At 32.3% G+C, this 15,846-nt stretch overlaps 1 protein-coding gene across 1 annotated transcript; it reads left to right on the top strand.

The window, feature by feature from the left end:
* The first annotated feature begins 4,408 nt into the window (after positions 1–4,408).
* On the top strand, positions 4,409–15,658 carry LOC121255771 (kinesin-like protein KIN-7D, mitochondrial). The gene is given in 26 exon segments (XM_041156269.1): positions 4,409–5,052; positions 5,173–5,270; positions 5,424–5,513; positions 5,776–5,828; positions 6,646–6,711; positions 7,024–7,077; positions 7,330–7,389; positions 7,513–7,591; positions 7,709–7,776; positions 8,847–8,903; positions 8,989–9,093; positions 9,552–9,656; positions 9,901–10,008; positions 10,112–10,243; positions 10,354–10,536; positions 11,012–11,227; positions 11,719–11,859; positions 12,311–12,430; positions 12,558–12,608; positions 12,809–12,856; positions 13,038–13,184; positions 13,630–14,370; positions 14,754–14,760; positions 14,763–14,882; positions 14,990–15,103; positions 15,360–15,658. Coding segments are annotated over 25 exon segments (3,276 nt in total). The 5' UTR covers positions 4,409–4,711; the 3' UTR covers positions 15,076–15,103; positions 15,360–15,658.
* The last annotated feature ends 188 nt before the right edge of the window (positions 15,659–15,846 follow it).

Here is a 15,846-nt window from a genome sequence, read left to right as displayed (position 1 = left end):
CTCCAAGAATTTATCATTCGAGTAATATTATATATAATTTTGAGATGAGTAAGTTTTGCATATTTTTTTTTTTAAAATGAGTTCATCAAAAAAAGATAATTTGTTTATATAAATTTGTTTATTTAATTGTTTCTTTAAAAAAGAGCACGTAAAATTTACTTATCCTGTAATTATAAATATAATTTTTCTATTCATTCTTTAATATTTTTGGTTATTACAAGGAAAAAGTACGGAAAATATGGGATGATTTTTAAAATACTTGAACAATATATACACGAAAAAGGATAATGACATTTTATTATTTTTAAAATACTTGAACAATATATATACACGAAAAGGATAGTGACAACTTTTTAGGGTTTAAGTGTTTAACCGTTTAATTGTCATGAAAACGGTGCCGTTTGGCTTTTCTATTTAATTAATATTTAATTATTTTCAATGTGTTTTTTTTTAAATGATACTATTTTCAATGTAATACATTTAATAGACTATAGTGATTTAATATAACTATATATAAATATTTGTAATACATTTAATATACTATAGTCAAATATATTATATATTAGACTATATAATATATATATATATATATTTGTAATACATTTAATATACTATAGTCTAATAGTATTAATATTAGTCTATTAGTATAGTTATATATTAGTATTACTTATAGTGATTTAGTATAACTATATCAGTATAACTATAACTATAGTCTATATTAAACTATTAGTATTAGTTAAATAGTTATAGACTTATATATTAGTATAGCCATATAATATATTAGACTATATAATAGATTAATAGTATTAATATTAGTCTATTAGTATAGTTATATTATATATATTAGTATTAGTTATAGTGATTTAGTATAACTATATTAGTATAACTATAACTATAGTCTATATTAAACTATTAGTATTAGACTATTAGTTAAATAGTTATAGACTTGTATATTAGTATAGCTATATAATATATTAGACTATATAATAGTATTAATATTAGCCTATTAGTATAGTTATATATTTGTATTAGTTATAAACTTTTAGTGATTTAGTATAGCTATATTAGTATAAGTATAACTATAGTCTATGTTAGGCTACTAGTATTAGACTATTAGTTAAATAGTTAGACTTATGTATTAGTATAGCTAAATAATATATTAGACTATATAATAGTATTAATATTAGACTATATAATAGTATTAATATTAGACTATATAATAGTATTAATATTAGACTATATAATAGTATTAATATTAGACTATTAGTATAGCTATATATTAGCATTAGTTTTTTTTTTTTTTTTTGCAATCATATATTAGTATTAGTTATATATTAGTATTAGTTTTAGTGATTTAATATAACTCTAGTAGTATAAGTATAACTATAGTCAATATTAGATTATTAAAATTAGTTAGACTATATAATAGTATTAATATTATACTATTATTATAGCTATATATTAGTATAGCTATATAATATAAGTATAACTATAGTCTATATTAGACTATAAGTATAATTATAGCTGCAGTGAGTTTGTTAATTGTTATATTAGTATTTGTTAATTGTTATAGTGAGTTTAATTTATTATAACTATATTATTGATAGTATTATCGTGATAGTATTAGTATAGTAATTTATTATAGTAATAGTATTAGTATAGTAATTTAGTCTTAGTAATTAGTATTAATTAATTACTATATCATTATTTTATATGTGATTATTTAGTATAGTGATTATTTAGCTATATATAATATATCAGTATAATTAGTTATATATTAGTATAGCTATAAATAAAATGTTATTAATAATTTAAATATATATTTTATTTTTAAAGCATATGATAAATTAAATTTTCACATTTAAGATTAAAATTTTATTTTATAAGTTATAATAACATTATCTTATATACAATTATATTAATAACATAGGATCAAACAAATTACAAATGTTCATATTTAAGATTAACATTTTATATTATAAATTTTAAATTATAATATGAAATTATTTCATATATAATTATATATTATATATAAAACTTATATATAAGAAATATTTTGTATAATATTAATTTTGTATAAAACTTATATATATATAATTTTTATTTTTTTATTTTTTATTTCCAATCGGGCCGGTCTGGTCCAGTCCGATCTTGAAAACTATGGAACTGGAACTGGACGGAGTCCGGCCGGTTTTAAGGTTACAAGAATTGGTCCAGTTTTTCGGTCCAAACTTATACCCCTAACTATAGCTATATAATATATTAGACTATATAATAGATTAATAATATTAATATTAGCCTATTAGTATACTTGAACAATATATATACGCGAAGAGGATAGTGACATTTTTTTTTTTAAATAAGAGGGTTAGCTGATTGTACTATTAGAGACCATTATACCATCTGATAAAAAGTACGTTGGGCAAAGGACAGTGACATTATTGAATGTAAAAGTTTAAAGTCTCGTTTGGTTTAATAGATGAGATGTTTATCTAATTATTATATATTTTTTAAAATTTTTATATAAATATAATAAATAATTTAATTTTTTTAAAACTTTTTAAAAAAATAGTATTAAATTTTTTATTACAATAATTTTTATTCAGCTTTTGACCAAATCAGAAAATCTCTGGACTTTTCTTTGCCGTTAGGTAATTGGGTATTTCGCAACGTGGCATGTTCCCAACGATTCAAGGAATACAGACAACACTACTTTTCCCACATGACGCTCCTCGTCACGTCCACACAGTTTCGGATTTTCTTTTTCCTTTTTGATTTTAAAATTTTCAGGTATTTCAGACAACTTTAACGGGTCCAAGAAATTGAATTCAGTTTAATTTTAACTTTTTTTTAACTTAAACATTTTAATACGTAAAATTTATAATTTTTATTTTAATTTTTCATAAAAAAGATTAAACTCATCTTAATATTTAAATACACTTTAAATTTAGTTTAAATAAGTCTCACATAATTTTTTTTACTACTCAATTCATTACTATTTATAAAGAACTCAACTCAATTGAGCTCAGTTCAACATCTAAACACAACCTAATGTCATTCATAAATAACTTAACTCAGATAATGTTACTTATCATCTTAATTTTCATTATTCTCATATTATTTCATGATGTGATATTATATGTTCATAAATTATTTATTATATTTTACCTGTGAATCTATCATTTAATGTCATATCATATAATAATAAAAAAATGATAGTAAAATTGATGATTAATAGATTTTTTCAACTTAAAATACTAAATTAACTATTAAAATAGTTCTCATAATTTTTTTTAATAAATTATTCTGTTCTCTAATTTTAAACATTTTACTTTTACTACTTTTAATTTTGATTGAATTAGTTGTTTTGTTAGTATGATCTAATAACCCCTTAATTTTTTAAAAAATAATCTCTTAGCCTAATTTATTTTCACAACACATCTCATCTCATTTAATTTAATCATTACACATTTTTCAACTTCACATATAAAATAAAATAAAATAAAAAATTTAACTTTTTCAAATTCTAAAATAATAATAATATTTTATTCAATTTTTAATTTTTATCTCAATTCATTTTATCTGCAAAAATAAACGAGTGAGACTATATTTGGATGCTGAGTTGATCTCGATTTGCGAATAGTAAAAAAAATAGTGAATAATTTATTAATAATAGTTAAATATTTATGAATAATAATAAATAATAATTAGGCTAATTCTCTTACCAAACACAACCTTAAAATACCGTGTCAATTGCAGCAACTAATACCAAATGTCATTTGAAAAAATCAAGAAATAAATTAATCATTCTATTAATATATTGTCAAGATACCAATGTCGTTACTAAATAAATATATACACAATTATTTGTACTAATATGTCATTTTAACATGTTATTAACATGCGAATTTTTTAAAGAAAAGGGACTCATCGGAAAAAAATGGATTTTTATTAATAGTATTAGCATATTTTAAAAAGATTTGTATATCTAAGACCTGATTTAATAATTATGAATTGATGAAGGAACTGATTTAATCAAAATTGAAAATATAAATATTACAAAATTTAAAATAAAAATATAAAGATAATTTATTTAAAAAATTTACTCTTTTAATAATAATCGAAAATATTTTATCCTCGGTTGTCATTTTCCAATTTGTCTGGCTCGGCGGACACCAGTTATTCCCGCTCAATTTCTATTTTTTGTTTTTGTTTTTGTTTATTTTTTCTCCAAAGACCTCGCACTTGCCACTATCTCGTGCGTGGTGGCGGTTCCACCAAATTTAAACCCCCAACTCATCCACGTCATTCCCCCGCAGTAAAACCAATATTTCAAAATTTTAACAGTCAACTAAACCAAAACCGAGTTTTAAGCTTAATCATCGTAAATCAAACCTTCCATCTCTCTCTGTGTGCAACTCTCGTCTTAAAGAAGACGATACACCCCCCTCCCACCCTCTTCTCTTTCTCTCTCTCTCTGTGGGTCTGTGTGCCACACACAGACAGTAAGGAATAGCTAAAGTGTCAAACTTAAAAGAAAGAAAGAAAAAAAAACAATGCTGTTTGCTTTTGATTCCCAAGGCATGTGAGCGCTCTGACACACTCTACCTATGCTCTTCCTCTGCTTCTTCTTCTTCTTCACTGCTTCCGCTTCTGCTTCTTTTGCTTTTGTATTTCTTTGTTCGAGTCACCTGCTTAGTGATTCGACTCTATGGCCTCGTCCTCCCGAGCACGGAGCCGGTCGCCATTCTCGCACCGCAAGCCCTCGACACCGTACTCGTCGTCCTCATCCTCCTCTTCTTTCATGAACAGCCGTATCGTACCTCGCTCGTGCTCTTCCTCTGCGGCTTCGTTTTACAATTCGGGCAGTGGGCTTGGCTCCCGATCCATGACCCCGAGTCGCAGCCGCTCAGATTCAATGTATTACGGGTCGCATGCCTACAATAATCACTCTCCGGTTGGGTTCGCTTCGGACGAGTTAATTGCAGAGCCGGTCGATTCGCCGAGCTCTGGAGATAGCATTTCGGTGACGATTCGGTTCAGGCCATTGAGGTAATGATGGATCCGAACGTACTGCATCAGATCCAAAGAAACGAAATCATTTGCTTCAGAGTTGTGATTATTTTGTAATGCGATCGTTATAGTTTGCTGTCTTGATACCTGTGGTTGCAGTGAGAGGGAGTACCAGAGAGGGGACGAGATCGCGTGGTACGCGGACGGGGATAAACTTGTGAGGAACGAGTATAATCCAGCTACAGCTTATGCATTTGGTATTGATTTTCGGTTTTGGCAATTTAGAATTTGAACTTTAAGCTAATGTGTGCAATTACAAATGTGAACTATTGGTCTTAAATTGAATTTGCGTTTGATGTAGGAATTTGGGGATTTTGATTTTGGATTTTGGGGATGGTTAATTGTGGCAGATAGGGTTTTTGGACCGCATACGGTTTCACAAGAAGTATATGAAGTAGCGGCTAAGCCTGTTGTCAAGGCTGCAATGGAAGGTGTTAATGGTATGGAATATTTTTGCGAGTATGAAAATCAGACACCGTTTTACTTACAAGCAAAATGATATTTGGTATTGAAACATTTTAACGATTTTAGTGAAGAGCTGCCTAAAATAAGTAGTGATTTAGTGCCAGTCAAAAGATTAAAGTTAGCTGAATTGAAGTTGGCGTTTCTTAATTGAACCAAATTAGTTTACGGGAAGACTTGAGTGGTACTAACTGGATACAGAAAATTGCGTGCCTTAATTGTTGCGCTCTGATGATGCAGGAACTGTTTTTGCCTATGGCGTTACAAGTAGTGGGAAGACGCACACAATGCATGTGAGTATCACAGTTTAACGAATGGACTGTTTTTGCCCATGGTTTTACGTGTTAAGACAGACACTATGCATGCAAGTGTCAAGGTTTAACGTAATGAACTATATTAATTTATAGCTGTGCTTCAACTCGAATTGTTGCCCAATATTATTGAGTAAAACCCTGCTTCTAGCCAAGGGTTATGTTGACCACATTAATCATTTGTTCATGGGCAACTTTATTATTGAATTTAAAATTGCTTGATTGGGAAATCTGCGAAAGAAATTTGCAATTTAACAAATAATATGTTTTCTTTTAAGATAGCTATGTTTTGTTAAAATTGCAATGCTGGAGTAAATTCATTATGAAAACAGAATTGTTTGATGCGTCAATGGTTCAATTCACTTGAGTTTATTGCATACAGATGTTAACCGCCACAGTTCTTTTGCTGGTCTGCTGCTCACTATGAAGAAAGTTAATATTACTCCTGCTAGGATCCCTTTGATGGAATATTAGAAGTCATAGGAGAATGTAGGATAGGATCTAGCCTGAGTAATGTTTAAAATAAAAATGGAATTGGAAGATCTTCTTCTTTAATACGTACTTCTGTGTATACTATGCTTTAAAGTATGGGCAAATGTCATGCTTAGAATTTATCTAGTGTTGTAGCTGTATGCTCCTGCCACATGACATGGTGGTGAAGTTCCTTTTTTTATTTCAATAGTTTGCAACTTATATTTTCACTCCTAGTATGTTCACAGCACCCATTACCAAACAGTACCGTCCAATATATGCCATTCAACTATTGCTTTTGACATTTTTCTTATATGACTTTGCACAGGGAGATCACAATTCTCCAGGTATTATACCACTGGCAATAAAGGATGTTTTCAGCATTATCCAAGATGTAAGTGTTCAACTGTCCATATAACATAACTAATTGAATGACGGTGTTCTCCAGTTATCCTCTTACTGCTTTAATTAAATAGCTGCACTTCCTTCTGCCCTTGTGAGATTTCTATCTTTTTAGAATTGGATATACTTATGTTTGTTCTTCATAGTTACTTGATATCTCTGTAGGGCCATGGAAGCATTATTCTTTATTAGTAGTTGACATTCATTAGTCACTAATTTGACTTCTCCTTCATGTCATAGATTTTTTTACACTTTTTCTAACCGATAATTTATGCATGGATGGCTAACTGCATTCTCTTTTCAGACTCCAGGAAGAGAGTTCTTACTTCGTGTGTCATATCTTGAAATCTATAACGAGGTCAGTAGCACTAAGATGAGTTTCCCAGTTTGAGATGTGGTATATCATTTTATTTTTAAATTTTAGGTTTGAATTTATTTTGTCTTATGTTGTTCAATCTCCCTTGTAAGTGCTACAGTTATGATTTTCTACTGTAATCATGATTCTTTATTTACTTTTCGAGTTTGGGACTTTTTTTTCACTTGGAATCAATACGCGATTTTTAAGTGAAAGTTATGTGATTTACGGTGCCATTTTTATTTCCGATATCAGGTGATAAATGACTTGCTTGATCCAACGGGTCAGAACTTGCGCGTTAGAGAAGATGCCCAGGTTTCCCACTCATGTTTTCCCAAAAATTCTTATTTTTTATTCATGACTTGCTGAATTTCATATGTTGTTCTCATGTAGAAGTTGAATTTCATATATTGTTCTCATGTAGAAGTTATGTATCAGGGAACCTATGTTGAGGGTATAAAGGAAGAAGTTGTTTTATCTCCTGGGCATGCACTTTCTTTTATTGCTGCTGGGGAAGGTAATTATACCGATTATTCCTGCTATCTCTATATTATATTTTGTCCTTTTCTTTTAACATGAGTCACAGATTAAGGTTTTCTTTGCTGAGCTTTTAATTTGCACACGATAATGGCAGAGCACCGTCATGTTGGATCAAATAATTTCAATCTGTTGAGTAGCCGAAGCCACACCATATTTACACTGGTAAACATTCTGAGTGTAATTGAATAACCTCTGTTGCCTTAAGTATTTATGCCAACTTAACAGGAACAATTTGAGTCTAGTATTTCATTATTTTTGTTGGTAAGTTACAGTAAATCTAGTGGGCCTTGGAGTTATTACTGCCCCATCCATTTCATTCTTATGATGGAAGAGGGTGTTAATTGAGCTAAAGATTGTGGGAGGATATGGTATTTCATATTATTATTTTGAGATGTTAAAAGACTAAACTATCCACTCTCACTTGTGAGCACACAAACACATGTTGCTTGTTGATATCAAGATATTCACCTTAGAAAATATGGTGTAAGCATCTGACGTGTGATCCATTTGAGATGCCAAAGGGGCTTCGTACTTCAGAAATGGATCTTCCTACAGTCGCTTGCATATACTGGGCTAGGCCTATTCTTGGAGTATTATAATTTGTTTACTTATCAAAAAAAAGAAATGGATCTTCCTACATCTGGTTTTGATTAAAAAAATAAAAAACGGAATTGGATTTCCATTCATAAGGAAAGTTAGATCATAGAAAAAGAGTGCTAGTAGTGTTAAAATCTTGAGGTGGCTATATGTCCTTATATGCAGAAGTTGCAAGCCCTTACCAATGTGACCAATCTAGCCCAGATGCAGGATAGCTTGATATGAAATTTCAACAGGCTGATATGTTACATTTGAAAAAAGGGATATTTTTTCAAATATTGGTTTGAAAACTTGGAGGGTAATAGTTTAGAATTTTAAAAAAATAGACTTAATTCAGGTATGCCATGCTTGTAATTTGATAATTTTTATAATAATTCTGTTTTCTTCTCTTTTGAAAGGACAAAGTAGGGGAGTTCTTATATAGATGACTCGTAAAAGAGAATTTAGATTGTAGTCACTGCCTGCAAGTAGTTGCTTCAATTTACATATACTAGTAAAAGACATCATTGGTGCTATATTTTTTGTCACAAGATTGCATGCCCCTCCAATTTGTTTACTTATCAAAAATATTTTTGTCACAAGATTCAATTCTTTCTTGCTTTCTCTCTCTAACTCTTTGATGCATGCATTTGCAGATGATTGAAAGTAGTGACCATGGTGATGAATACGATGGAGTGATCTTTTCTCAACTTGTATGATTAAAATCATTTGTAATTCAAGAGAAATAGAATATATTTCTTAAGTGCATGGTTTTGCTCATTGTTGTTTGTTTTTCAGAATTTGATTGATCTAGCTGGATCCGAGAGCTCAAAAACTGAAACAACTGGACTGCGGAGAAAGGAAGGATCTTACATAAACAAAAGCCTTCTAACTCTTGGAACGGTAGGTGTTATACAGTTTTAGATGTAAAATACCAACTAAAATTGTTTTTAGTGTAGCCTTCTGTTTGATCCATAAACTGCGTAATTTTTTTTTTTTTTGATAAGTAAGAGATAAATATTATTGATATGAATGAAATAGGCATAGCCCACGTACACATGAAGTATATAGAAGAACATAAACTGCATAAATTGCAATCTCTACTTTCTCCTTTTTAAGATAATGCCAATCCTTGAGGCACATCCCCTTAACCATCTAGGAGTACTGGTTGCCGATGGGTTTATGCTTTCTAGCTTATCAATGATACCATTAGATATACTTCTAGGTGTGATCGCAGAAAGTAATTTTCCTATTTTGACCTTTTGCTGAGCAAAGTTTGCACTTCTTCCTTTGTCAATATCCTATGTATATGCATCACTACTCAAAAGTTCTTAATGCTCTTGCATGGTTGCAATGTGAAGGTAATTGGAAAACTTAGTGAGGGGAAGGCATCTCATGTTCCTTACAGAGATTCTAAGCTTACTCGCCTTTTGCAATCTTCATTGAGTGGGCACGGACATGTCTCGGTGAGTTTCAGATGTGACATAGGTTTGTTATTGAAAAAAATGCCTTTTGAAAATTGTACTTTTTTGCTGGAAACTTATACATTCAAGTCTTTAAAAATGGTGTTTTGCACCATAATGTAAGTTGAATTATGTGATTGTTTTTGTTATTTAATGGTTTTTGTCACCATGGAATACACTTGTCAATCTGAATCATTATGTAATGGCGCTAATTGGTCCTTCTGCAAATGTCGTTGTATATTCCCAGCTTATATGTACAGTTACTCCTGCATCAAGCAACATGGAGGAAACTCATAATACATTGAAGTTTGCAAGCAGGGCGAAGCGAGTGGAAATCTTTGCCTCACGTAATAAGGTGTGTTGCAACTTTATCTTAACATAAAAAGCTCTATTGGCAATGTCCAGTTATAAGCAAGTCAAGCTTGCGCTAAGTTGTTTTTTGAAAAATAATGTTTCAGATTATTGATGAAAAATCTTTGATTAAGAAGTATCAAAGAGAAATTTCAATCCTCAAGCAAGAACTTGATCAGCTAAAAAGGGGGATGCTTGTCGGGATCAATCATGAGGAGATTATGACCTTAAAACAGAAGGTTTCCTTCCCACCCCCCTTCCTTAATCTTATCAAATTTATATGATGTAGCTTTTCTAATTTCGATATATGAAAATATTTACTGGCCATCATCTTTTGTTGATTGAGCAGTTGGAAGAAGGTCAAGTGAAAATGCAATCGAGATTGGAGGAAGAAGAGGAAGCCAAGGCTGCTCTTATGAGTAGAATTCAGAGACTAACGAAGCTCATACTTGTCTCTTCAAAGAATACAATTCCTGGATATTTAGGAGATATTCCCAGTCATCAAAGGAGTTACTCTGTTGGTGAGGATGATGTGAGTTCTCTCTCTCTCTCTCTCTCTCTCAATACTCAGTCATGTAAATAAAGGCAAGATTTCTGCTTGTCCGTTCGGTGCTTTTGTGTTTCCACTCCAAAGTTGTGAGAAGAATATTTCTATTTGATCTGAATGGTGTTTATTTTATAAAAAGGAGACCGCATGTGACCTTTTTGTTGAAAATTTGGCAATAAATAAAGGTATTCGAACAATTTTTTATATGATAGATCAAGTTCATGATAACAAGTGCCTGATTGCTGAACTTATCATAGTAGAGATATACTTCTTTTTTTATATTTTATATTTTTATTTTTATGTGTGGTTGTGTTCTTTCCAGAATAATAGCCCCCACCTGCCCTTTTAAAGGAACCATTTTGTTTTGTTTTTGTTTTTCTTTCACCATAGACTTTGTAATTCTTGTTCTCCAGTTTTAAAATGTGAACCCAGTGCTCTTCAATGACCTTTTTTTCATCAGAAATTCGATGTGTTGCGAGAGGGTCCTTTGCTTTTAGAAGGTGAGAATCAGAAAGATTCTATATCATCTGCCTCAGCAGCTCCAGCAGATGCTTCTTTTGATTTTAAACACAGAAGATCTTCCAGCAAGTGGAGTGAAGAACTGTCACCTTCTGGCAGTGCAATTACTGAATCAACTCAAGCCGGTGAACTTATCAGTGGTTCAAAATTGGTAACAGTATGTTCTGTTATGCTTTGTTTATATATTGATTTTGTTATCTACAACATATAGCATACAGTCTTATTTAAAGAATTACTTCACTATGTGCATGTAGGTTTTTCCTTTCCTATGCTAATGGAAGACCATGTGAGCATGCTATCTGTTTCTGAAGATTGAAGACCCTATAAAAGATCTTAACTCTCTCTTATGCACATAGTTCCCAGAATTAGGGCATTTTGTTTCTCCCCTTGCGTTTTATACTTTCAATTATCCTAAAGAATCTTAGGTCTCTTTCAGAAATTATTCTAAAGTGTATAGTAAATCAGAAATTATCCTAGAGTGTATAGTAAATGCATTTTGCCATGGATTCTATCTCCTGATGCAAAAAGTAATATCTCTAAATGACATCAATTTATATATGTATAATTTATTGGGTTTATGTTAAATACCTAGTTTATATTATGTGAAGATAATGTATGAATATGGATGCTTACCATATGGAATTACAGGGTGGGATGACTATGTCAGATCAGATGGACCTTCTTGTTGAGCAAGTTAAGATGCTTGCTGGAGAAATTGCATTTGGCACCAGCACCCTTAAGCGCTTGGTAGAACAGTCTGTAAATGACCCTGATAGCTCAAAAACTCAGGTATATCCTTCTTTTATTCTGTTTTAGAGCCACACTGCATATTGGTGCAATTAAGTTGGTTAAAAGTGCTGCTGACTATTTTGAAAAAGTTCTTTCAACAAAAAACAAAGTAGGATGTTTGCTATTTCTGTTTTGGCATTATGGATCTATTGATAATGTGGAGAAAATATAGCTGTTAGCAATGAGCACTAAGTTCTGCAATGCTAGCTACCTTGATATCCTCATGAAAAATTTAGTAATATCACCGATAAAAAAAGTAGTAATATTTAAATCTGTCTTGTTCATGAATTCTGTTTATTTTTTGGGTCTTGTTTAAAGGTTAGAAAGCTGTGTGAGACTATGAAAAGTAAATTAATGAAAACAATATAACCAAATTTGATGTATTCAAGCATCGTAGTGCATCGTTCTTCCCCCAAAGACCCTATTAAATTTTGTGCTTTCTTTCATACAGATTCAAAACTTGGAACGTGAGATCCAAGAAAAGAGGAGGCAAATGAGGCTCTTAGAGCAGCGTATTATTGAGAGTGGTGAAGCTTCAATTGCTAATGCATCATTGGTTGAAATGCAGCAGGTAAGTCTCAAGTCTCTTCATCCCTGTGGTTATTCTCTAATACTATTCTATTCTACATGATTATTTGTTAGTTATTTATTATTGCTAACTTATAGTAATTTATATATATTTCCTTGTGTTGTGACAGACTGTTATGAGATTGATGACCCAGTGTAATGAGAAAGGCTTTGAATTGGAGGTTAGTATTTGTGCCACTGTAGAGGGGGTGTGAGGAGGTCGAGTACTGCTCTTTATTTCCCAAAACTTGTTTACAACTCTTTTATGATTATATAGAGTTTCAGTTTTGAGTTCATGAGATATATTTGGACGGTATGAATTGGATATCATTAAATATTCTTCTTATCTTTTAATTAAGATGATTTTTTATTGATACTACAGATAAAATCAGCAGACAACCGTATCCTCCAGGAACAGCTGCAGAATAAGGTCTGAACGTCTTTCTGTTTTGTTTAGTTATTTTTATTGATTTATTTTCACTTCATGCTTATCTTTGGCTGCTTGGGGATGCTGCTAGCCCTTTAGTCAATAGAGATGTTGACCACATTGACTCTTTTTCCTCTTTGTACATAGTTCAAGTTATTAAAGTTAATTATCTCATTATTTTCAGTCTTTGGAGAACAAGGAATTGCAAGAAAAAGTGAATATTCTTGAGCAGCGTTTGGTCTCATTCACTAGTGGTAAATCATCAATGTCTTCAGAACAGTGTGTATCTGATGTATATATTGATGAGCTCAGAAAGAAAATTCAGTCTCAGGTGATTACTTGGCACTTATTTTGGATCATAATAGCTAGATGGATTCAGTGGGCTGTTGGTGGGTTAGCACCTATCAAGTATTCTACTATAATTGAAATCCACTCATGTATTAGTTTATTTTCCTTAGCTTGCACACATGCATATCTTCTCATATGGTAGTATGGTAAATTCCTTATTTGTATGTTTCTTTTTCTCTCTTTTTGACTAATTTATAAAATCAATACGATCATTCTTTGGACTTGAAATTTCAGTACTTCCAGATTTTATGCCACTTTTGATGGATTAATGGTTTTATGCCCAGTACTGCATTGAAAAAAAAAAAATCTGTGCAATTATTTGATTCAAAATGACGTCGTCTATTAAAGCACTTTCCTTATCTTTCAATCTGATTTTGGCAAGGGCTTGCACTTTTGGAACTCATTCTTGCCTTTGTTTGTTTGGACAGGAAAGTGAGAATGAGAAACTTAAGCTGGAACATGTTCAGCTTTCGGAGGAGAACAGTGGTTTACGTGTTCAGAACCAGAAATTGGCTGAGGAAGCTTCTTATGCCAAAGAATTGGCCTCTGCTGCTGCTGTAGAGCTGAAGAATTTGGCTGGTGAAGTGACAAAGCTCTCATTGCAGAATGCAAAACTTGAAAAAGAGTTGTTGGCTGCCCGAGAGTTGGCCCATTCTAGAAGTGCTGCTATGCAAACTGTGAATGGTGTCAACCGCAAGTTCAATGATGGAACAAGAACTGTAAGGAAAGGGAGGCTAGCTGGCCGTGCTAACGAAATTTCTGGAGTGGTCTGTGATGACTTTGAGTCATGGAATCTTGATCATGATGATCTAAAGATGGAACTGCAGGCAAGGAAACAAAGGGAGGCAGTGCTTGAGGCTGCCTTAGCTGAAAAGGAATTCATTGAAGATGAGTGTCGGAAAAAGATTGAAGAGGCAAAGAAAAGGGAGGAGGCTTTAGAAAATGATTTAGCAAACATGTGGGTGCTTGTTGCTAAGTTGAAGAAAGAGGGGGGAGTTATTCCTGAGTTGAACGCCAATGAGAGGAATGGTGAGGGAACGGAATATCTTAGTGATGTAAAACCAAATGAAATTGAAAGTAATCCTGTTCCTGATGATAGAGGAGTATTGGGTGTTTCAAATCCAGCTGATGAAATTCCTAAGGAAGAACCTCTAGTTGTTCGCCTAAAGGTACCGTTTTCTACGTTGATCTGCTGACATTACTGTGCTAAACTTCATTCCCCTGAAGTTTGAAAAATATGCTTTGAAAGTATAATTATTTATCTAAACCAAGATCAAGGACAACTTTTTTCATTTGACATGATACCGTGCCCCCTGAAATGCTTATGCCGTGCAAAGTCACGGCATCCCCTCATGTTATGCTGTCTAACATGTTCAAATCAGATGTTGGTGAAACTTTCTGAGGTTGTTCTTAGAGAAGCCTGACAAAGTGGAATCTACTTGAGTTCAAAGATGTTGGGTTGTCCAGAAAGAAGTTGCTTTGAATGATACTTTTTTACCATCCATGGCCTTCTTGGGGTAGTTATGTTATGGACCCTTTTTTATGCTTTCAGGCGCGAATGCAGAGATCAAGGAAAAGGAGCTCAAGTACCTGGGAAATGGCGATGCCAATTCCCATACTTGTAAAGTATGTTTTGAATCACCAACTGCAGCAATTCTTCTCCCCTGTCGGCACTTTTGTTGTAAGTGATTTGAACCCCCACACCCCCCCCCCCCCCCCCCCCCCCCAACTCTCCCTCCTAAGTGCTTGTCATTATTCATATCAACATCTACTTTTACCTTTTTGCAGTGTGTAAATCTTGTTCGCTAGCCTGTTCCGAGTGTCCACTTTGTCGCACAAAAATTTCAGATAGGCTTTTTGCATTTACTTCTTGACATTGCTTTTCCAACCCACCAAACGAAGGTAACGCAGTTACTCAAATATGTTCTATTTACCTTTTTAATCTGATAAGTGGACCCATTGAACTAAATATATTTTTTTCACAAACTAGGGATAAGTGATTGTTGTTCTTGGAATCTGTCCCCACAAAAGGGCATAGATTTGCCTTCCATGCCACGGACGTCATAAATGACTATCACAATAGCTTCGTAAAATAGCAAACCGGTTTTTTTAACATTTGTTTGTTTCGATCACACTATATTCTATTGTTTACTTGCAGGTTTGTCATCATTTAAATGTTTGTGATATCTCCGTGCAACAGCTGAGCGAATTCTTTTATTAGATTGCTTGTTTGTAACTATCCAAAAGGTAAATTCATATTTAAAAACAGAAAAAAAAAATAAAAAAGTAAATTTGAAGCTTTCAGGTGCAGAATCATGCTTTGATTTTTTGCAAGCAGCGGAATGGTGTTAGCTGTGACTTTAAATTCATGACCGTGTATATAAAAATGATGTAAGCTTCCGTAAGAAGCATCTTTTTTTCCTCTCTTGCAATGCCGAACTTTTCAATATTTGCTTATTTTTCTTTCCCACAATTTACTCCACAAAGAAATAGGAATTGATTTTTATGCAAATAAGAAAAGTGACTACTCCGGTTTCGCATCTTTCCTGCCCTCTTTAACCATGGCGGCGTTGCTCTCGGTACCGTCCACTTCTATGGATTTGGGTTTGAATTTAGATATGAGGTTTTATGGTCTGGAACCGACC

Source organism: Juglans microcarpa x Juglans regia, chromosome 3D (assembly GCF_004785595.1).
Source record: "Juglans microcarpa x Juglans regia isolate MS1-56 chromosome 3D, Jm3101_v1.0, whole genome shotgun sequence".
NCBI lineage: Eukaryota > Viridiplantae > Streptophyta > Magnoliopsida > Fagales > Juglandaceae > Juglans > Juglans microcarpa x Juglans regia.
This window is presented reverse-complemented; position numbering and strand designations above follow the sequence as displayed.